Raw genomic sequence first — 24,246 nt, 5'->3', positions numbered from 1 at the left:
TTCTTGTTCATAGACATTGGCTCACTAATTATCAATAAAATGGGCTCTCATAATGAAGTCATTCTAATCTAGATATATAAATGCTTATTATACATATAACTGATGTTGCAATGGGTTGCAATTCCTAAGGAATAAAATGATCTCCCATGGATACCTGTGCATTTGACACCTATGGAAGGCATTTAAGATGTTCAGTTCCCTATAAATGAAAATCTATATGGTTGCTTGTATAAATGATGAAGATGTAAGATGTCTGAAGTTTGTAAAAGTGATCAGATGGAGTCTTGATGCTGACTGTTTGGATTATGTTGCTTTTGGAAGCCCAGGCAATCAGATGGTGATGAGAGGGACTTGGTGGTGTCACTAGGGTTGGTGTCACCCGATGCGGCTCCTCTTTGTGTCAGGGAAATGCCAGATTGGCACCGCGGCATGTAGTTACCATGACCCCTATCTGGTGCTGAAAGGGGTGGCCTGTTTAGTTCCTGAGTCTCTCAAATAGTCTGGAACGAATTGGTATAGGGTTTTATAGGTCATAACCAGCACTTTGAATTGTGCCTGGAAATGAACCAGTAGACAATGAAGCTGTTTGAACAAGGGAGTTACAGTCATCCCTCCATATTTGCGGCTTTGATATTTGCAGATTTGATTATTCACGGATTTCATTAATATGTTCTCTCTAGGACTGTATAGGTCCTCCAGTGCAACTCTGTGGTCAACTTTAACTAAAGTTGCACTGAAAGACCATTTGTAGCTACTCCAGTGCTATTCTATGGTCAGTGTATGTTGGACATTGACCACAGAGTTGCACTGGAGGACCTAGAGATTCCTAGAGAGGTGTCCTCTCCGGGAAAAACATGGTGTTTTTGTTATTTGCGGTTTTCCCATATTCACGGGGGTCTTGTTCCCCTAACCCTAGCGAATATGGAGGGACAACTGGCCCCGGTCAGCATTCTAGCTACGACATTTTGAACCCGCTGAAGTTATAGTAGTCAAATGGGATGTAATCAAGGCATGTGTCACTATAGCCAGAACTGATGTCTCGAGAAACAGGTGCAGCTTACGCACTAGATTCACCTGTCCAAATGCACTCCTGGCCACTGCTGAAACCTGGGCATCCAGGCTCTGAGTTGAGTCCAGGACAGCATCCAAGCTGCATGCCTGAGATTTCAAGGGGAGTATATCCCCGTCCAGCACAGGCAAAGTCCCTATTCCCTGATCTACCTTTTGACCAGATGTTGACCTCCATCTTATCAGGATTAAGCTTCAATTTGTTTTCCCTCATGCTGACAGCAGACATTGATTCAATGCAGAGAAAGCTTCCTTGGAATCAGATGGAAAGGAAAGATAGCGAGTTGGATGTTATCAACATACTGGTGACTCTGCACCGCAGAACTCCAGTTGACCTGTCCCAGTGTTTTCATGTAGATGTTAAATAACATGGGGGACAGAACAGATTCCTGTGGGACTCCACAAGCCAGTTGCTAAGAAGTCAGACAGGAGTCCCACAACACCACCTTCTGAGTTCACACACCGCCCCCACCCAGAACCACTGCATAACAGTTTTCCCAAATCCCATCCTAGAGAGGCTGCCTAGAAGGATACCATGGACGATGGCATCAAAAGCTGGAGAGAGGTCAAGCAGGTTGGTATGGGGACACACTTCCATTGTCCAGTTCCCTACGTAGGTTATCCACCAAGGTGATCAAAGCTGTCTCCATCCCATAGCCAGGTCTGAAGCCAGATTGAAATGGATCTAGGTAATCTGTTTCATCCAGAAACCTCTGGAGCTAGGAGGCCTCTAGTCACTCCAGAACCAGTTGTTCATGTGAGATAAACAACTAGTAAAATTAAAATTGTACTTTTAAATTACAATATCATATGCACAGAATAAACGTATTTACATATACATAGTTTCTTGTGGTTACAGTGAAAATTTGGTAAAATGTGATGCTTTAAAAGAAAAATTTAAAAAATTAAATTAAAAAAATTAAACTTGAAATTTGAAATAAATAAAAAAATGCCCTGGGGCATTCCCTTTCTCCTCATACCGAGCCTTATCCCATTCACACCATCTCTTCAACATTTTAAAGATATACAAGTGAATACTACAGCTCATTTCTGCCAAAATGCAGATGTTTGAAGAGCAGTGTTGTCACCCCTCATTTAGGGTGTCACCTGGTGCAGTCTGCACCCCCTGTAGCCCCCAAAGATGCCACTGGAGGGATCTCCAAATAGATACAGTTTAGCTGACAAACAGTAAAGGATCTTCAGCATCTCAAGAGATAGGAGTGAGGCATCATACTTGTTTCATTCATCCCACCATCACATATTACTCATATAGAACATCTTTCAATGGGAATGAATTAAGGGCTGCTTTTGCTATAGTGCTGGAAATAGTATTAGCACACAGAAGGGTGCTGGGGAGCTAGCTTAATTACTCTCTGGACTTTGAAGATATGTTTGATTTTGTTGTGAACACTTTAGTATGCACCGTATATGTTACCTACCAAAAGCTGGATGGACATACAGTATTAATGTTAAATCTCAAGATGAAGAACCTTAGCACAACAGATCTAAACAAGAACAGAAAGCCTAGAGACACTCTTCCAGTTTCATTTGGAAGTGTTATCCATTGGCTACCAAGAGAGCCTTAAAGTCTTCCTCCATACAGCTCCTGCCGGTTACCACAATCTTCCAAAGCTGACTAAAACCACCTCTGTCCCATCACCTTCTCTTCTTCATGTTTGTTTAGATGATGATCTGCTTTCCCAACCACATTAATTATTTACCCAACCCACGTTCAGAAGAAGGAATGGGGGCTATTCTACACATAAGTGTATTGTTTTCATTGTTATGGATTTTACACATTCCCATTAATGGTTGCTTTTACTTTCCTGCACACATTTGCATCTATGATGCATCATCACTCTCCCTCTGCTGAAAATACACATCTATCTGAAAATATGGAAAGCGGTTGGATGGCAAAAAGGCTCATTTCTGTGGAAGCCTTTTTTCTGTGGAGTTTAAGTTTTTTGGGGTTGTCCTCACAAGAAACCCAAACTCCTGTGAATCGTATGTGGCTGATCACATTCTATTTGACTGGAATGAGAAGTTATTTTTTTTAATGAGTAGTATTTTAATTCTGGAGTATTTTAATTTTTTTAATAGACCAGTTTGTGAGTAGGGCTTTCTCAGGGGTACACTGTACCAGCTGGGGAAAGGTTCAGTTGTTAGCAAGGCACTTTTGCAGAGCTCACTCAGGACCAATGCATTGTTGCACAACTAAGAGCCTGTACAGACAAGCCAAAATAAAGCTGCTTCAGGTCACTTTGGAAGTATGCTGTTTAAATGATGCATGTGCCCTAAGAGGCCAGAAGACGTGCCAAAGCCATGCTCCAGCTCTAAGGATTGGAGCTCAGCTTTGGTGCAGCTTCTGGCCTCTTAAGATGCATGTGTCATTTGAACAGCATACCTCCAAAGTGACCTGAAGCAGCTTTAGTTTGGCCTGTCTGTATGGGCCCTATCTTTTCTAAAATTGTAAGAATTCATTGCAAATACTGGGTTTACTGTTCTGCAGAGTTCGAGATGCTGTTTCCGCTGCCCTGCATAAGGCCCCAAGTGCAGGTACATCAGATCACGAGAAACAGCTCACCAGTATAGTAGAACAAGTGGAAGTCCAACAACTAGCAAAGCCCCACAAAACCCAATGGCATGCAGTGTGAGAATTCACTCTTCTTTAGATAAATCTGGAAGCCTCCGCAGGCTATCTACTGACTGACAAGCATGACCAACTCCAATATTTTGGGGAGTGGGGTGAGGTGGGGTGGGGGCCTCAGATAGGCCTGTATTATCACTGTGTACCTAGTTTCTAACCCAGTCAGGAGACCTTCGTGCTTGGGTGTGGAGCCGTGGCTTTAAAGGAATGTTGGCAAACTGGAAATTATCAAAAGAATGGGTGAAAAGTCCACAAGTGCCTTTTATTACTGGTTGGTTGGCCTTTTTGCCGCGACACTTGCTCCCTGGCTGGCAGGAAAGTCTGACATTGCGACAGGTGTGCTTATATAAGCGAAGAACATTTACTGCGTAATCGAGGAAGAAAGAAGGCAGATACCTGGACAACTCGTCACTGTGCAGCACTCACTTTTGGTAATGTATGCATGCTTCAGTTTTTTTCTTTTACAAAAAGAGAAATAGTGTGTTTAGGGAGAAAAGGGATGGATTTCATCCCTGAGCATGGCAAGGAACTGGGAACGAAACTTGTGTCAATACTAAAGGGATTAATAGCCAGTGCCCTTGTCGTTGATGGAACAAATAAGAAAACATATATATTTTATTAGCTTTCATGTGTATTTCAACTGGAAATAGATATATTCCATTTATACTATATAGGGTATTCCTTGAGAAACCATGCCTAAATACCCTAAAGGCACTAGATCTTGTCTGATCTTTGAAGTTAAGCAGGATCAGCCCTGGTTGGTACTTGGATAGGAGATTATTCTTTAGGAAAGAGATGTATATATGAGGTGTTCCTCTTGAACCTTTGGATAGTGCTTTCAGTAACTCTTTCTTTAGGATACAGTTACAGCTCTAACTGAGACCAAATTTAATATTCAGCAGTAAGAACTAATTAAAATCAGACATGTTGTTAATTAAGTTGAATATCTGGCAATCAAAACTAACTTAAATAAAAAAAAATTGAAAGAAAAGTGATAGACTTAAGTTAGTGTTTCAGCACAAACAGTTCTGCAACATTTTAAGTTTTTAAGAAAGTCACGTTATTAATTAAATGAAAGGCAGTTTGAATAACCAACAATTTTTACATTATTCAGCTTGTTAAAGCCTAACTCTTCTAAATTTTTGCAAAACAATATTATTGTTGTGTTTTTGGTTAGCAAAAGAGAAATGTTTTTGTTGAATTAAATGAGAAAAGGGTATTTCAAAAATTCACTGAAGTATTTTCTTCTGTCTAAAGCTCAAAGCAAGAAAGATAAGAGTAAAATCATGCAAGGGATTTTTCTGTCTCATAGTTTTTACTGTAGCAATGTAACAGAAATGTAAATGCCAATTTAAAATTAACGCAGTTGTTAAAAATGTGCTTTCTTTAACATAAACATAATTGAATCAAATTTTTCTGGTTTATTAACATTCAGAGTAATGGGACAATTCTTTCCTACCAGTGTTTCTATCTCTGTTTATAGTGAATGAGTATAGTTTAAATCTAGAACATTCCTAATGAATGGAAGCTGAAGCCAGATAGTATTCAGCCACATTTGGCTTTTGGGGCAAGTATAACTACTGTATGGGACTGGTTCCCATAAAAAGGATAAGCACAGAGATTATTCTTATGGCTGTTTCATATGTGACCTTTGGCTGTTGATTTCTGCCCAATCCCACTCCCTGTGTAAACAACCATGACCTAAATCATGTTGTTACTCATGACTAGAATATACCCATTGAATCATGGGGATTTCACTATTGAGTAATTAATTGAATAGGTCCACTCTAGTTGGGATTAACCCAAAGGATTTCATCTTAAATAGGTAAGCAGTGTACCATATGAGTTAGAATGTCGCAAGATTTTGGCTTCAATGGTTTTTTGATCCAAGGAGTTCTTAAACATCATCCAATTAACCAAAGACATACACATCACACAAGGCAGATAAATTGCAATTACAGCAGGATAACTGCATCTTCAGTTGGAGCTTCTCACATAATACCATTTATCTTCTGTTGCTCATCTTTGGGAGACCGTTTTGAATATGTTTCTTTTATTGCCACAATAAATAAATAAATCCATTAATTTCCTCTTTTCCCACTATTGTTCTGCTGTGATTTCCAGTGTGAAAGTTCAATTGTGCTTTAATGCCAATTTTGAGTGGTCAGTGGGTGGTAAATCAGTGTGCTTTGGATGCTTTGGGTGTGATTTAGGTGCCTGTGATCACGTGAGGAAAAGGGGCAGAAATTTCAACTTGCTTTCCTTTCAATCTGTAAAGTAAGTGAGAAAGTTTAAACCTTTTTCATACTCTATAGAAAAAAAATCCATTGGCACATGTCACCCCCCTGGGACTTGTCAGAGAAATCAAAACTTTGCTTACTTCCACCCGCACCTTGTAGACATTTTCTGGAGTCCCTCTCTCTCATTCTGTCTCATATACACATATACCACACTCTCTCACACACACTTGGAAGTATATGGGAAAATGAGTTTTACAATTAAAAAAAGCATTTATTTCACAAACACCATCTTTGATCTTCTTGTTACTCATAGCTTCAGACTTAACTAATCTCTAGCAAATGAAAGCCAGCATTAAGATAGATCAGACAGATATATCAGACTAGCTGCTGGCTTTCATCTCCTAGTGATTAGTTAAAACTGAAGCTAAATGTCTGATCTATCCCCATCAGGAAGACCCTGCTCCACAAAGAAAAAAATCATTTAAAACATAAAACTGTTTTCATTTATATTTCAGTGTGTGTGTGTGTGTGTGTTAGAAAAAGTGGTGGGGATAATGTATTGGAGGAGGTACTGGGTGAGCAATCCCAAATGCTGCATGTGATAAGCTTTTAACTCAAAGTTTGAAGTCCTGGAATGGTTGCTAAGGTGTGATACAAAAGACAGCAAATCCAATTGCATAGCGTTTTTACAAACAATGCTATTTTAGCAGCAGAAGAGCCTCATGTGATAAAGCCCTCATTCTGCTTCAATGCATTGGAACTCTGGATAACTGCAGCTTTGGACCCAGGTTCAGTTAGTCAACCTCTCTATGGCGACAATCCAAAAACTAGCACCAACTACAGCTCCTTCCAACTGAATAGAGTTTTAACAACAGTCTCCAGGGCTATCTCTTATCCAAAGAAAACTAAGGCTGCAATCCTATAGACAACTCAGTTCAGCTAGTCTTACTTCTGATGAAAGAAGTCAGCAAGCACAAGGCTTAGGTTAGGAGAATCCTTTTTGCACAGTGGCCAAATTCATGCTGAGAAGGAAGTTGGAGGTGGGCACTTACCAGCAATGGGCAGGGCCCCAATTTCTTGTATGCTCCCCCCACCCACATAAGCACATAACAGTTACTTGCAAATGGCTGAAAATGGCAGTTAGTTTTGTAGTCTTTTAAAAAGTGAACTGCATGATGATATATGTGTGTTGTGGTGGTCACAGTGTGGATGGACAGCACTGCATAGGACAGGTCAATGTAATGAAGAGCCCTAATTAAAGTAATTGAAGTATCATCTGAATAAATTTCTTCTCTCACACAATGCACCATCAGACACACAGATCCAGAGTCTGTGTATAAACATTTGACAAGAATAATGACAGACATATCAAATACAGTGGTACCCCGGGATACGAAATACCCACGTTACGAAATTTCCAGGATACGAAAAAATCCCATAGGAAATAACTGTTCCGGGTTACGAAGGTTATTTCGGGTTACGAAGAAAATTTTGGTGCTTTTCGGCGCTATTTCACACGAAATCGCGGCTTTTCCCCATTAGCGCCTATGGGTTTTCGGCTTGCGAAGGCTTTTCGGGTTACGAAAGCGGCGGCGGAACGAATTAATTTCGTAACCCGAGGTACCACTAATTTCACAGAACGCTTTCACCTCAGGTTATGATGAAAGGCACAGAAGCCATGCCAGGAATATGTTGGCAAACCTTGCCTAGAAAGAGTTTCATGAGAGGAAGGGGAGAAAAATGACTCTTCTAACTACAGTAAGTTGTTTTTCTCTCTTGCAGACTGAGACCTTCTCCTTGGACATGTGGAACCCTAACCAAGGTAAATTTTGCTTTATGACAGAGCAAACTGCAAAGGCCTTTCTCAGCCGGGCTCTAGCTTCAGCAGACAGTACATTTCAGTTTCCAGTATGCTGAAATGGTCAAGGTCTCCAGCGTGCTGCTTTTACAAAACTGTGTCTGAGCAACATCACAAGGGACATGGCCTATAGTGCTGGTTGCTCCTATTTTCAGAGAGCAAAATTGCTACTTCCCGTTTCTGCATTCCCTGATCCTTGCTCCCTCTAAGCAGTCCCCACTGAAATCTGGCCAAATAACTCCACTAGCCATTATTGCGATGTGTTTGCTTTTGTATAGTTTGTATCTGAACAAAATGGTTGTAGTGGAACTCAAGTGAGTCTGAGTTCCCGATCTTCAAGAGCAGTCAGGAACTCAGGGTGTGGAGCTCAGTGCTCGTAAGCCTTGAATGCAAAGAGGATAAGAAATAACAGCAGGAGTCTGCTGGTTAGTGCCATGCAAACTAAACCCACTGAATAAATTGTTGGATGCTGGGTCAGCCTATAGGCAAATCCATTTGATTCAATGACTCTGCTCAGGACTAACAATAGCATTTAGAAGGAAAGAATGGGTTTTGTTCCTGGTTCTGCATAAAAATAACTTAGGTCCAAAACACACTGCAGAAACAATCCAGTTTGAGACCACTTTAACTGCCCTGGCTAGGGAATCCTGGGAACTGTAGTTTTTTGTAGTATCAGAGCTCTCTCATAGAGAAGGCTAAATGTCTCACAAAACTACAGTTCCCAGAATTCCCTAGCATTCACCCAGAGCAGTTAAAGTGGTCTCAAACTGGATTATTTCTGCAATATGTTTTGGACCTAAGTTATTTTTTTAATAAATGTAATTTATTTATTTATTTTAAATGTGTTTACATTCAAAAGGGATCTGAGTTACATTCAAGAATGTTCCAGTATAGCAAAAGCAGGAAAATAAAAACACAAAAGGAGGAAAAATAATCACATTAGTTGTAAGTGTCTATAAAAACTGACCAAATGTCCAAATGTAAGCATCTGTAAATTTTACCCATATATCATTCTTTTAAACATTGTAAGCATTGTTAGATCTGCTATTCACTGGGTCACTGGTACAGAAAAATTATCTTTCCAGTAATGAAGTTAATCTTTTAGCTGTTAAAAGGGCATGAAAAATTCACGTTGGTTAGCCATTTGTTAATTTACAAGAAATACGGTAGGTAAATAATGGAAAAGAATATGCATGTCCCTGAATAACAAAGAACTTTTCAAAACTGAATTTACGTATGTAATTACTTTCTCCAAAAACAGGAAGCTATGAGACAACTCCAAAAGCAATTAAGGAAGCATTAGCAGTATTACATCTCCAACAATTTTCTGGACTTTGGGATTATTGTTGATTACAACTTGAACTTGATCCAACATTATGATGGTGATGCAAAGAAGGCAACTAATATTTTAGCCTGCATTAACAGGACCATAGCTTCCAAGAAAAGGAAACAATAGCCCCCTCTCCCCATATTCTGCACTGGTCAGGCCTCATCTGGAGTTCTGTGTTCAGTTCTGGATGCCTCAGTTTAGGAAGGCTGTAGAGAACTTGGAGTGGGTTCATATAAGGGCAACAAGGATGGTAAGAGGCATGGAGAACAAAACAAATGGGGAAAGACTGAGAAAAGTGGGCATGTTCAGCCTGGTGAGGAGAAGACTGAGAGAGTGACATGACTGCCGTCTTAAAATACCTCAAGGGCTGCCAAAGAAAGGAGGCAGACCTGTTGTCTACTGCCTCAAAGGGTAGGACCAGGTCTAATGGTTTGAAGTTACAGGAGGGCAGATTTTAATTGAATATTAGGAGAAGGAACATCTTGATGGTAAGAGCGGTTCAGCAATGCAATCAATGACATAAGGAGGTGGTGGGGTCTGTCTCTGGACATTGTCAAAAAGAGGCTAGACAGCTTCTTGCTGGGATGCTCCAGCTGCATTCCCTGCATTTAGAAAGGGAATAGATTCAATTGACTCTTCCAGAGCCATGATGCTATGATTTCCCCCACCATCATTTAGGGAAGGCACTAAGTAAACAAGGCCTTGGCTCCCCTTCTTTTCTTTCCAGTGAATAGAGTAGGTGTCTTACAGTGTCTATGGCTGCATCCACTCTGCATAAATAATCCAATTTGACACCGCTTCAACTGTCATGGCTCCATGTTATGGAATTCTAGAAATGGCAGTTTGTGGTGGCACCAGAGTGGAGCAGAGAATTATTTCTGCAGTGTGGATGCAGCCTATGGCATACATATGCAGTTTAGAACTGCCTTAACATTGTAACACCTCTATCTTGGCTCGATGTTGTGTGCTTCCCTCCACTGTTCTTGAAGAATGCTATATATTGACCACAATAAAATATTTACTTATGAAGGCCTTGGATTTTTATCTGTTCATTTTGCATCCTTGTAGGAATGCCACCTCCGCAGGTTTGCCCTCCTGGACCCCAGCCTGGACCCTATCCTGGGCCAGGAATGCAGCCATACCCAAATCCAAGCTACCCTGGCCAGCACCCTCCACCCACTGGATTCCCTGGGCCATGTGGACCCCCTTCCCATGGACACCACCACCACCATGGGCATCACCCTCCCCCACCTGGCCCACCTGGAATGTTCCCTGGAGGACCTGGATGCCAACAGCCATTGCCACCACCAGGTTGCCAACCTCCTGGAAGTCATCATGGGCATCACAAAAAGCACAAGCATCACAAGCATGGCCATGGCCATCATGGCCACGGCCATCATGGCAAGAAGGTAAGGAGCAATTTGGCTTCTGTCCTGGAAAGCCAAGCTTTTGAAGTGGTGACTTCAGCACAGCTATGGGTAGATCCAGATATCTCAAAGACAGAAAAGGCAATAGTTCCTATTGTGTGGTTGATCAAGGCTTTTCAAGAATCAAGGCAATTTGGGGAAGGGGAGTCTTATCTTTCTACATACTGCCTCATTCTTAACTTGAAATATTCCATTATAAATGATTCCAAGAATCAGGTAGAAAAGAAAACCGAGAAGATGAGTTCATATTTTGGGTTGAAAAGGTCAAAGCTAAATAATGGGAAGGTAAGGGGAGTATAACAGATACCAAGAGGAAATGCCAGCGTTATCAACATCCATTTTCTCTTTTCAGCATGGTTCCAGCTCCAGCAGCAGCTCAGATTCAGACTGAAGACATCCTTTTCTGCTCTCACGCCCAGCTTTCTAGCACTTTCCAGCCCTTTAGGCTGCCATTAGTCCTTCTGTATCTCTGTAATGCACTGCTTGTTATCCACTTCTTACTCATCTGCACCATTAATCATACCATGTGATATATTAAATTAAATTTTTACCAATTCCAGCAAGACATGATTAAAAAATATATCATGATAGTCTAATATAAGCTTTCATTTATCATAATTGTCCTTTTTATGTTGTAATTTTGAAACAGACTCACAGGGCTATCTCTTGGAATGATTTGGTATCCATTTTCCATTAGGCAATAATTATATGAAATATCCACACAATTTAAAAATCCAGCTTAGCAAAGTCTTTAGTGAGAACTTCAATGTATGTATGAAAACATAGCAAAATTCATTATATAAAGAAGTATACCATACTATTTTTTGACCACCAGAATATACCAAAATATATAATTGTGCAATAAAAAAAGAGACTGTTTTAAGGTAGTGTGAAAATTTTTATTTACCATGAGTGCAATTCTGGCTCAAGTAAAGATGTTGTTCCCAAAAAAAGCAAGTCCAAGAATACACTGAAGTTGCAGTTTGGTTGCACATTAATCGACATGACTTCTTGCATCATAGCGGTTTGACAGTTCACACTACTGCCTCAGAGAAGGAGGCACATTCTGTGATCAATGCAAGAGAAAGGATGTTAGTAGCAATTGAAAGTAAGAGAGAAGAATGCTTTTTATGGGAAGGTGGGATACATGGGAAAACCGTTGCAGCGAATAGGAAAAGCCCCAAAGGAAAATGTCTGTCTGTAGCCCAGGCCAGGCCAAAGTGCTGCACATGTGGGAAGAAGGCAATGAAGAGTCTGAGGCAAAGCAACCAGAGCTGCTTTTAGGCTAGCTTGTTTTTCTGAAGGGGGGCATTTGCAAAACAAGGGCATCAGATGGCATGGTGACATGGCATCTCATATTTTGGCAAGGGAAACCAGAAAGCAAATCAACTCACCCCCAATTACCAATTGAAAAAATGATTGCCACTTGCATTGGAAGCAGTATGGTCTCAGCAGAAGGTAACTGCATGCCACATCTCTTCAGCACAGGAAAAAATCCTCCTTTTCTGGGCTCTTGGCTGTCATCTAGTGGCATGCAATCAAAGAATCTGTTTGTTGTTGCAGTATGGAAGCAAGGCAAGAAGTCCAAGTATTCATCCACTAACAGAGTGGGTCAAAAGCTCAGGACATGGTCCTCTTAGCAAAAATTCCTGTTAATTGTTTTCAGCTGCAGAAAAGAGGAGGTCCAACAAAGCTACTTAGAGAACACGGGAAGTATGTTCCTTCTTCGGAAGGAAGGAAGCAAGTAACGCTTGGTACAGCGTTTGGGGTGGAAATGAAATTAGCCCTGACTCCCCAAAAAAGGACTCTGGTTCCAGAAACAGGTGGCTGGAAAATGAGAGGGGTCTGTTTGTTTGAACCCCTGGGGCAGTTGGAGATGATTGGTTGTTGTGCTCTGTGTGAGTGCTTTGTTGTTTCTCTAGCACCTACAGGATTACAGTACAAATAGAAATTTTAAAGAATGTTTTTTTGAAATGACAAAACCACACTGTGTAGCCCTGGATCCTTACTCCACCTTGTTTTTTAATTAGCACCATAAGCATGAATTTGTCACAACATTTAAAACAAGCCTATGACATTTTGGCTATAAAAATAAACCCCTTGCAGATCTGTGGCAGCTACCCTTAGGTAACTTATATTTGCTTTAAAAAAAACCATACAAAATTTTAAGGCCATTAATATCTTTGGTGTCTTCCCTGGCACTAACTTTGGTACAAACTATCTATGGTACTTCCCTGAAACTAACAGATCCACCTAATGAATCTGTCAAAGAAACCAGGCTGGGAGAGGCTGGCGTAGTCTTTCTCTCGGAAAATGGCGGACTGGTCTCCTAGGCTAATCTTCTGTAGGACATCCATGTCCACATCACTACCTAAGGCTACCACAGTGGGCATAACATTCTGCTTCTTCATGGAGTTAATAGCCTCAGACAGGTTTCTGCTGCCTGTAACACCATCTGTGATGAAGACAAATGAAAGCTCGGCATTGGGCCGGGCTGCCCTCTGCCTGTTTCTTGGGTTGATGACAAGGTTGTTGACAGCATAGATGATGCCAGACCCAAGGTTGGAAGAGGAGTCCAAGTACTTCATCTGAGCTAAGGCATCTGAGATGCGTGTGAGATTGTGTGTCAGTGGGAAAGCGACTGAGTGTTCGTTTTCACTTCCATACTGTAGGAGACCAATGCGTGCATTCATGTTGTCACTGTCATTTCTGGCCAGTGTGAGATGTCGGGCCACATCTTCTACAAAATGATGGGCTTTGTGGAAGTTCTGTTCACCAATTCTCTCAGAGCCATCCAGAAAGAAGACAACATCAACAGGACGCTGTGTGCACTGAGCAACAGCAAGCTCTGGAAGGAGAAAGCAACAACAGGCCATCAGCACTTTCAGGTGTGATGATAGATATAAATGCATTTTGGGAAGAGGGTAAGGTCCGAAGACCTGTCAGGATGAGTGACCTTTTTCTCTGTTTCCTAATCCTAACTGTCTCTGGAGGTATAATGATATGAAGAGAGGTTAAGAATAATATAACTAGCCTTGTGATATTAATATAAAGTTAAATACTATGCAGAGGACTGGGGATTGTTAACAATAGTGCAGTGCACAGGAACAGGAAATCTGAACAATTTCCGTAAAATCCACTTTTCCCCTTTGCATCAAGTGTTATGAAAAAACTCAAAGTGACACCAATGGGAATGTTTTTCTTAATGCAAACTGCCATTTGTGTGTCTGGGGCGTTTTCACAGAGATTGTGAGAGAAGGAAAGGCTTAAACCTCCTTGTGTGATGTAGTCTTAATAACAATTGCCCATCTAATTAAAAAAAAAACACATTGTGGTAATTAGTGTCAGGAGCTGTTGATCCATACAGTCTTTCAATGTCTCAAATTCATGTTCATTTTTCTTGACTCAGTGCAAATATTTTACACTTGAATGTAAGGTTCTAATCTGAGGTTGTTAAATATGTGTCCTGATACTTTGAGTAGAAGAAAAGTTGACTGAGATTCTGCATGGGAGGTGTACCTACAGTAACATAGTGCAATCCATCTCCCAATTCGATCCCTGAAAAAAAAAACCCCACCTTAACATCCAGGCAACAGCGCTACGAACCAAAAGAGTTCTGCAATGCTTGCAAGTGGGATGCTGAAGGATGACAATGTCTAGCCTTCTCCCACAAGTAAGACTGCAGAGACTTCTTTTAACTGCTTGTAGCACTGTTTCTACTGAAGAGCTCTGAATATGTCATTCTTCAACACCCCACAACTGCAGTTGGTGAGGTTGTCTGACCTTTAAGGTGAGTTTTAGTGGCCATCTGTGATCATAGCAATGGTGCTAGCTTATGACACTGAACAGGATACCAGCTTTAGCTTATAAAAATTTCTAAACCTAGAAAAAAACCCCACACGCCCATAGCTGAGGCCATTAGGAAGCCTATGTAGTATTTAGAAGCAGCACACAACAGTCCTAGAATCAATAATAACTTAAAACACTGCAAACAAATAAATGTCATTCCTAGACTACCTGAAATTAAAGAAAAAAGGCTGGCCAAGCTGTACAACCCTCACCTCAGCTATGGCCTCACTTAGAACTTCAGGTGTCACAATAAATTGAACAAGAAAAACATATGTTTCAAACTAGCAGCATATACATTTACAATTTGCAAGCATGAAAATTATACAGAGATGTTGTTCAAAGGTCCCTTAATTTTGCCTTCAACTCCCTCCATGGTTCCAAACTGGAAAACTGGGTGACTGCCACAGGATGTAGCTCAGCATTTTTTAACATCAACTTTCTAATCTATTTGGGGGAAGGCCCTTTGAAACCTGGAGGAAAAACAAATATGTCTATGTCCTTTCTGTGTAATCTTTGGGGATACATCAGACTACAGAAGAGTTCTTTTGAAATTTGTTGCAAGAGGAGACTTGCACAATGAAGAGCTGTTGCATAACAACAACAACAACAACAGCTTGAGAGCATAGCATAGACAATGTGCATACTCACCCACACAGAAATTAATTTCAGAAAAGGACTACATTTTCAGAACTCCCAACAGCTTCCTTGCTCACAGAGTGGTATTCAGAAGATAACCTAATTGCATAAAGCTAACACTGTGTCAGGGCTAAATGATGCTGAGTGGTACCTTACCTAGTTCTCTGCCGGGCCTGCATTTCTATCACTGTCCTACCAGGTTGAAATATACTCCTCAGGAGCACCAGTTCCACCACCTGTGGACTCAGGGCCCATACAGACAGGACAAAATAAAGCTGCTTTGGGTCACTTTGGAGGTATGCTGTTTAAATGACACATGCATCTTAAGAGGCCAGAAGCTGCAACAAAGCTCTGCTCCAGTCCTTAGGACTGAAGTGTGGCTTTGTCAAAGCTTCTGGCCTCTTAGGATGCAAGCAGCATTTAAACAGCATACCCCCAAAGTGACCCGAAGCAGCTTTATTTTGGCCCGTCTGTTCAGGATCTCTGTCATCTCTTCCAGAGGACCAGCCCAGCCTGTGACATCACACAGCCTGCAGTCAGCTTGTGAAAGCTGAGCCTCTTAGTTTTCTTTTCTGTATGAGCATTTTGTTCCACTGGGGAGGAGGCTGGCTAGGATCCTCCTTCATTTAAAACTCTTACCCTTTTGCACCTAGCCCACTTTGAATGTGATATTGGTTTTTGCCCACATGATTTCTGGTTGCTATTTTCTCATGAAGTGTTTCCAGTTAGCTACTGTCTTTATTTGTACTTATCATTTTGTATGACTGGTAGGGATGTGTATAGCTTATCACTTTATTTTCATGGGGTTTTCTGTTTTGTTACTTTGCATGTGTGGTAGCTGTATGGGGATGTCTCAAATATTCTTGGTTTTAGGAAGGGCAGGGCATGTATCCAAACAGATCTTTTCCACCACTTTCCAAAGAACACACATCCAGATGAGCACTGGGGGTTTTTCCTACAACCAGCAGGTTGTAGAAGAGCTTCTGCATTTTGATTAGGGTTAGAAATCCCTTAAAATCCTCACCATCTCCTATGCTAGGTAAGGCTGTTAAGCAATGCAGTACTGCAACTTCTGGGGGGGCATATGATTGTCAGCTTTGATACAAATATTGATAATTTTCTGATAATTTTGAAAGTAAAATAGAATCAGACAGAAGGAGGGCTTATGACAATTGTTTGCACTAGCAGAACTATATGAACACCTGCTTTAACTGGACTTGCTGGATTATGTCAGCATCAGTTCAGAAAGTTTACATTTTGGGACCACAGTCCACAGAACCCTTAGCCAGCATACCCACTGACCATGTGGTTGGGTGAGAATTTCTGGAAGATATAGTTCAATCACTTGCCCCTGCAAGCTTTGAGCAACTCCAGTTGTAAGGGTGGCCATCATTATGATGCAACTCACATTGTCTTTTGGCTCTGTTCTATATCCAGAGGCATGAAGGAAAAACCATTACACATCAGGCACACTTCTCTCTTCACATCAAAATTTTAATTAGAATACAGCTTTTTCTCATGTGCTGTATATAATGTAAGATGTGGGATACACTGTCAGTCCTATTTTTCACATGGCCCCAACAGTCTCTATAATATGTATCACCTATAGCATATCTATTTAAAGCATAGCTGATCGCTTCTTGCAAGCCAGCTTAGGACAAGCATCCCAGAAGCATTACCAATTGAATTAATGTTGGTGTGTGATCAGGCTGAAATTACAAGGTCTACACAGTTGATACAGATATGTACCTTGAAGCAATGGGAAAAAAAAAGAGAGAGTCATTATTTTCTGGCTTATGTTTGTATGAATTCTTCTTTTTATAGTGATCCTATGCTTACCTCATATACTGGAATAATGGCAGGTGATTTGACAAAAGTTGAATTGCATTCAAAATTTGGTTCTGCCTGGCTGGCAAATATATGTTAGTGATTATTACACTGGATTTAGGCAGCCCATACTAAAAATCCCAGTCCTAAAGGGCTTGGAAACTGGTGGAATTAGTATCCTTGGGATCTCAGGCAATGTAAACCGTCATCCAGTTGACTCCTTCAGTCTGAGGAGATTTTCACATGGGCAAAAGTGATGGGAGCATAATGAGATGTTCCTGTCTCTATCGTGTAATTGTGCAAAGATTATCAGACAATGTTGCACAACATTGTGATAATTGCATCATTATCCCATGAATAAAGAGGAATTCTCCCTTCATTTTTCATTCATGGGACTTTTCTGTGAATAAAAACTGACACAAGATTTTCTCTTTATTCATGGGATAATGATGCAAATATCACATCATTGTCTGATGATCTCCACGCACTTGTGTGATGGGAGAATCTTGCAATGCTCCTGTCACTTTTGCCTGTGTGAAAATCTCCTAGATCTGGGACTACAAAAATCAAGGCTTGCTGGGGGAAAAACTTCTTTTTGAAAACACTCTGAATGAACAAGTATTCAGTTTAGAATTTTCTTCAGAGTCTAAATTTTAAAATATATTTGTATATTTGTATCTCTGCACCTTGTATTACACTTAAAGAATCTCTTTTAATGGGATTTGATCAAGGTTTGCTTTTGCTACAGAGGTGAAAACAGTACTAGTACACAGAAGAGTTTGGACATCTAGCTTAATTTTTCACACTGGCTTTTAACAACATGTTTGACTTTACTGTGGGTTCTTCAGTGCACATCTTATATCTCGCCTTTCAAAAGCTGGATGGCAATACTAATGTTAACTCTCAAGGTGAAGAACCTTAGCACACACAAACCCAAATCTCCCTTTTGTGCATTAAATATTACAGTAACAGAGTGTTCCTATTTACTTGTGCAGTCACTGGATAATTAATTTCCATCAGTATTTTCCTCCCAGGGAAAGTTATTAGTTAGTTACTAGATAAGTTACTAGCTAGATGGTGAAAGTTTGCAAAACGGTAAATTCCATATATACAAAACAAAATCAGGACATAACAGAACAGAATAAAACAAAACAAGCAAACAAGAAAAACAAGACAAAGCATACAGAGCACAAATTCTTGCAAGGACGCTCCTCAGGTTTCATTGGGAAATGTTGCCCAGTGGCTAGAGCAGTGGCCAACTGACTGAGTTGAAGTTCTTCTTGTCTTTTAGGAAAGCCCAAGGCAGCAGGGCAGCATTTCTCAAAATGGTACACTTTAGATATTTTAGATTGCAGGTTCCAGGCCCCTTGGCCACTGGCTATGTCAGCTGGGACCAATGGGAACTGTAATCCAAAAACTCTAGAGGCCATCATATTGGGAATAGTTACAGGAAGGAACTTTATGGTAAAACAGATTAAATAGTTTGAAAACACTTTCTACTCTGAAAAGAAATGCTTTGGAATGCACTGAATGCTTGTTCCAAATGCTTTCCATTCTAGACTTCACTCTTAGAATTGAAGAAAAAGAACATTTAGGGAATTCAGGTTCCCTTGAATTACTTAGGAGTGTCCTTGCAAGTAAACAGGAAGACATAGACAGAAGTCATTTTATGGACAGTTAATGTTCGGAGAATACATACACATTGCAACACATTGTTTTCAGCTCATAAAAACTATTTCCTGTAGTTGCCAGTCCCATGGTCTGAGCAGAAAGCCATGACTCAGCCTGCTACTGTGGGATTAAGTCCCTTGTCAGCTCAGACTATGGACTGTAGGCAGCTTCATGCCGGCTGTGTTGTTGACTCAAGACAATCACTGGCCAAACAGCAATGTTCTGTAAGGCAACTGTAACTGTGCAGAGGAGCACTCACCCCTGAGTATACAGTACAGTAATCCTAAACTGTACATTCCTCACACGTGTACCTGCAGCTATCATTTCCTAGTTTAGAGTATGATCACAGGCTACAATTTCCATGAAATGAAAGCCACCCCATGGTAGATTTTTATAACCTACGGTAGATTTTATGGTTGTCAGCTTATTCTATCCTCTTCCTGGAAGACCAAGAGCAGAAAGGGCATTTTCTAAAGGGCGTTATGTATTCCTACACGGCAGGGTGTTAGATTAGATTGTCTCTGGGGTCCCTCCCAATTATAAAATTTTATGATTCAATAAAAAAGGTTGCCTGTATTCCCATCCCTAACCCACATCTGGTGTCAGCTTACTTAGTGAATGAGTGAACGAATCATTCCAGACTGATTTTGAGGGAAGGATCTCAGGTTGCTTTCTACTGCCACCCACCCTCTTTGCCTTGGTCTCTAGGAACACAGTAACTAAATTCATCCTTTGGTTTGGGCCAGCATACTAATCTAGCAGCAAAGCTGAATATAGGCCTCAACAACACTTGAAACCGGCTTTTTAAAAAGAATGCCCCTACTCTAGAACCTTTCCTCAGTGCCATCTTTTAGCACCAAGGAGAGTTCTAAAGAAATTTCTACTACTTTGCTAGTCAGCTTTAATGCTCTGCAGGCAGGATCAAGCCCTTTTTCTGCTTAGTGGCAGCGGCGCAGGCTCAGCAAAGTCCTATTACAGTCTCTGGATCCCCCACAATCTCCCTGTGCACCATTTTAAAGGTATCAATGAACAAGTCCATCCATTCCTGCCGCTCATGTCCAGTGGCAAACTTGGCTTTTTCGGCAGTATAGGCCAAGGTGGCCACCAGCTGGGTGTACATGCTGGGATCCTGGATCTCCCTCGTGGAGTTCAGGAACTGGGCGATCATGGGTTTGGTGCTGGGAAAATTTATCTTGACTCCCTCTTCCATAGGGCGGAAAATAACTGGGTTTTCGATCCCAGGGTTCCTCCCATCTGCAAGTGAGTGTCAAAAGAATAGTTTCAGGGCTTTCTAGCATGGTATGGATCTCTTGCTTTCAATTCACTTTGGTTTTGCACATGATGCTTGTGGTGGCAGGATCCCTGGTGTATCTAAGGCAAAATATGGTGGCTTCTGGATCTAGCCTAGCGCAATCATGTCTGGTACCTGAGCCCTCAATCTTGTGAGGCCAGGAGGAGGCAAGCCTTCCTCTCAGCTACAGCAATTCAGACAGTAGATGGAAGCTCACATCATGGACTGCTATTTTTTTAAAAAAAGAACTGTTCCCCAGTAAAAATAAACCCTAGCAATTATAAATCCATGCCATCCAATTTTTGAATTAGTCTTTGAGACTAACCTCCCCCACATTAAAATCTGTAATTTTTTACACAATAGTTTTATACAACTTACATTATAATATATCCCTTTATGCAATTTACCCTATTATTTGCATTTGATGCAGTATTTTTCTTAATATGCAACTTCCTCTAACATGTACATCTCTATTTGCAATTTTTGAACCAAGAACAGCACAGAAAAATTCACAGTCCAAAGAACACTACAGAATCCAAAGAATAATGGAGTATCTACCCAGGAACTATGAATTAAGTGATTCTACTCTAAAATACAGACAGAAGGAGTTTGAACCCATACAGCCAGGCCAAAATAAAGCTGATTTGGATCACTTTGGATGAATGCTGTTTAAATGATGTATGTGTCCTAAGAGGCCAGAAGCTTTACCAAAGCCACACTCCAGTCCTAAGGCCTCTTAAGATGCATGTGTCATTTAAACAACATACCTCCAAAGTGATCCAAAGCAGCTTTATTTTGGCCTGTCTGTTTGGGCCCTTTCTCTGCTGTCCTTACATGAGCAACTGTTTACAATCTGAATACCTCGGGCACAGGTTTTCTCCCTCAATAAGAATTACCAGAATATCCTAGTCAGACTGGTAAAATACTGACTCCTTAGCATTCATAGGCCCAACTCTGGTTGGCTGGTTCCAAATAGAATATACCCATTGAATACAGAGTCAGCATATAAATAAACCCCCTTTCTTCAATAGGTATACTCTAACTGGGAGCAGAATCACAAGGTTATCACACTCAGGGCCTAGGCTGCTGTCAAGAGTTCTAACATGGTGCAGCAAAGAAATGACAAAAATGTCTATTTTAGTATTTAAATGAGCTTGATTTATGTTACAGAACCACATCCTACTAAAGTTCTGATTTAAATCTATTTAAATAAGTAGTTACCAGTGCTTATTAATTATTCTGGTTAATAATTATTTGCATTGCATGCTGATGTGTCTATACTTTTCAGAAAGAGTAATTATGGCATGCAGCTTTTCCAGTTATAATTATTATTATACAGCCTTTTCCTGGTCAATAGAATAAGATATGGCAGTGGTATCAAGAAAGTTGACAGTGACATTCTTTGCTTAATTCCCAGGAAACTATTAAAGTAAGTACCCTGAGCCAGTTTGGCCGACTTTTAAAAGAAAAACAGAATAAATAAATAAATAAATCTGATGTACAAAGTCTCACAAACATACAAAATCACACATGGTTTCACATAAAAAGCCCTCCAGAACCCCCAAATTTTCTATTTTCTTTGGAGTCCTTTTCAAAATGGCAGTGGGAAATGGTGCAAGACTCCATTTGAATTTTGAGAAGGAGTCTCACAAAGACAGAAGTATTTGGGAGCTATGTCAGGAAAGGGCAGCCCATAGGAGGGTGTTGGAGGAAGACAATTGGCCCATGGCTACTGCACAGTTGTCCACCCCTGAAGTAGACTGAAAACATGGAGGAAAGTGGAAGGTGGTTCTGTTCATCACCAATACACAACTATCGGAGGCAGAAACAGCAAAACGCAACAAACTGATTATTTTCCTGGATTATCAGTTGATTTGTCCATCAGCAGTACTTTATCATGTGTTTCTACCATTCAATGTGGTTTTATCTAGAGACCAAGGACCCTATCACATGGCATTAAAAGAGTAGCTTACCTTTCCCAAATTCAGTGCTAATTTGGGAGGCAAGTGGTTCCTATAACACATAAATCGCTGCCGAATCACTGCCCGGGTCCATCACGGCTGCAGCTCGAGTCATCTAAGCCACTTCCATGGTTAGAAGCTGCTGACTTCTAAAAATGGCTACGGAAGCAGCCTAGGTGACCCAGGTTGCATCTGGGATGGACCCGTGCAGCAATTCGGCAGGAATTTATGAGTGATAGGAACTGGCTGTCTCCCAAATTAGCACTGAATTTGAGAAAGGTAAGCCACTCTTTTAACCCCATGCGATAGAGTCCCCAGTTGCACATTATGACTAATGTTGACTAAAACTGGCAGCATCTGTACTTCACAACATACCAGTTTTAAATGTTTATGTTATCATAAAGAACTATTATTCATAGCTTCTCAGCACCATGATAAAAGCCCGCACTGTTCCATTATGCTAAACAAGGTCTCCCTATTACTAATTTGTTTCTACCAAAAACACTTGTAAATCTGCTGTCAGTCACCAAACCCAAAGAATAGGATTGCTACAGCCAGAAATAGGGATGGATTGCAAATCTGCTGTCACAGAGCTATGTTTCAGAGAAGGCTTAGAATGTCTGCACAAGTAGCATACAAAACTCTGCTGTAAATGGAGACAGACAAAAGACAACAGGTGTAATGCACCTACCTGCAGAAATGAAAACTGATGACCCAGTGCAAAAGAGGTAAGGACATGAAGATGCTGATCAAAATTATTGATCTCTATGCCCCTCTTGTTTCCTTAGCTAGAAGCTTCTATTTTTTAAAACTTAATATGGATTCTGCCATATTACAAAATAAACTGCGGCAAAGAAGGGGCATGGGGAGAGGACGAGAATGACAGTGTAGATTATCTCAGTTTTTACCTGTTTGGCAGGGTAGCTCAGGGCAGACAATTTGAGGATCTGAAATTTAAACAAAAACATTACATTGAAACCATACCAAGAGCCTATCTTTTGTGGAACTAAAGCAAACTACACATGATGCATGAGGGCAGCCAACTCTTTTTTAAAATACGAATGCCTGTATGGTGCGCCACATGTTTTTGTTTTGCTATGATGAATAGGGATGTGGCTGCTTAACTCCTCCTGCAAGTTATTTTCTAATTAAAGCAACTGCTTAGGAGGCGGGGATCAGTTTTCTACCCTTTGCCTACCTGGTGGACTACATCAGCAGTTTTGCCATGTCCAAAGTGACACAATGTCATTTCTGGTTATAATTTCAGCAGATTTCCCTGTGTTTTGGGGGTGTGGGGGGCTTTATAGGGCTAATGGAAGCAAACCACTGCTGTTCTGGGATGTTATGGACAGTTTTTGGAGAAAATTACCCCCAATCTTTTTCTTAAAATTAAAATTTAGTTTATATATTTTTTTAAACTTAGCGGTTTCTGGGAGCTTTAGGGGGCTTCTGGAGGGTTTCACAGGGCACACTTTGCTCATCCCAGGATAGCCCATGATAGTACACTTGGAATTGTACTAGACTTCTGATGGGCGCAATCCTTTGAAAAATGAAGATGTTTTAGACTTCACTACTGAACTGTTAAAGACAAAAGGATATAAGAGAGGCGAAATCTATGACATGGTATGTGTCCTTTATATAGCTATAGGATGCCAGCCTCAGCAGAGGAAATTTGGACACACCTGGACAGAGTTCATGCTCCATGCTGTCAATGAACTCTTCAGCCACCAACTCTGTGAACAATTTCATTTTCTGAACACGCTGGTTGTCGTTGCAGGCGATTGACCGCAGGGTCTCATCTTCCTCTTTTGCATTGAACATGTCTCCAATGCCAATGGCAGTGACAATGACGTCTCCCCCACAGAGTGCCTGCAAGTGGGAGTCATTGTCACGAGGATCATGGCGACCATCAGTTACCACCACAGCAAACACTCGTGCTTTCTCTCTCCGGCTTTCTTTGATGAGTGTGTTGTAGGCAAACTGGAGGGCAGAAAGGGTCCAGGTGCCTCCTGCAATCCATTCCAACTTCTTCACTGCCTCTTTGAAACTGGAGAGGGAGTCAATTCGCTTGTCGTTCAGCTGGATGGCTTCAAATGTCCCCTCGTGGCTGTACTGTACCACTCCAACACGGGCCCCTGCCAAGAAAATACATGATCAAGGACACTTGTTCAGGTTAAGATTACTTATTCCCTTTCAAAATGGGGTGTAAGTATGCATGCATCTGCACTGAAGTGAGAGTAATATTGCCCTCATTGATTCATCTGGCTGGCCAGATGATATCAAGAGGGAGAGTTCCCTCTCTCCTTTGATGGCATTTGGTTTTCCCATTCCCAGACACCTATTCCACGTTTCTCTGCACACAGATAGGCATGGAGTTCTGTGCCGCTCTTTGCATGGAGCAAGTCCCTTTTGAACACTCCCTTGCTGAGTAGAGAAGGGCA

General features: G+C 41.0%; 2 protein-coding genes across 3 annotated transcripts in view; one reads left to right on the top strand and one right to left on the bottom strand.

Annotated features, from left to right (window-relative positions):
• The first annotated feature begins 3,999 nt into the window (after positions 1 to 3,999).
• LOC121921749 (proline-rich protein 13-like) lies at positions 4,000 to 11,453 on the top strand. Of its 2 annotated transcripts, none has more exons than XM_042450266.1 (4): positions 4,000 to 4,146; positions 7,738 to 7,777; positions 10,212 to 10,552; positions 10,923 to 11,453. In XM_042450266.1, the coding sequence occupies exons 2-4, from the start codon at positions 7,759 to 7,761 to the stop codon at positions 10,959 to 10,961; spliced, it is 399 nt and encodes a 132-aa protein (XP_042306200.1). In that variant the 5' UTR covers positions 4,000 to 4,146; positions 7,738 to 7,758; the 3' UTR covers positions 10,962 to 11,453. The 2 variants fall into 2 exon arrangements, with proteins under 2 accessions (XP_042306200.1, XP_042306209.1); XM_042450275.1 differs by having other exon boundaries at positions 4,025 to 4,151.
• COL6A2 (collagen type VI alpha 2 chain) overlaps positions 11,448 to 24,246 on the bottom strand; it is a 60,986-nt gene continuing 48,187 nt past the window's right edge. Inside the window, 3 exon segments of the mRNA XM_042457821.1 lie at positions 11,448 to 13,418; positions 22,714 to 22,752; positions 23,488 to 23,949. Coding sequence (XP_042313755.1) covers positions 12,811 to 13,418; positions 22,714 to 22,752; positions 23,488 to 23,949 — 1,109 coding nt within the window. The 3' untranslated portion in view covers positions 11,448 to 12,810.

This window comes from Sceloporus undulatus, chromosome 1 (genome assembly GCF_019175285.1).
Source record: "Sceloporus undulatus isolate JIND9_A2432 ecotype Alabama chromosome 1, SceUnd_v1.1, whole genome shotgun sequence".
Classification (NCBI taxonomy): Eukaryota; Metazoa; Chordata; class Lepidosauria; order Squamata; family Phrynosomatidae; genus Sceloporus; species Sceloporus undulatus.
The sequence above is the reverse complement of the archived record's forward strand: the minus strand, read 5'-3'. Positions and strand labels throughout refer to the sequence as shown.

Bases quoted from the DNA above. Each gene is read 5' to 3' on its own strand.
- LOC121921749 (XM_042450266.1), top strand. The intron at 10,553-10,922 runs GTAAGGAGCAAT...TTCTCTTTTCAG, and splicing joins ACGGCCATCATGGCAAGAAG to CATGGTTCCAGCTCCAGCAG.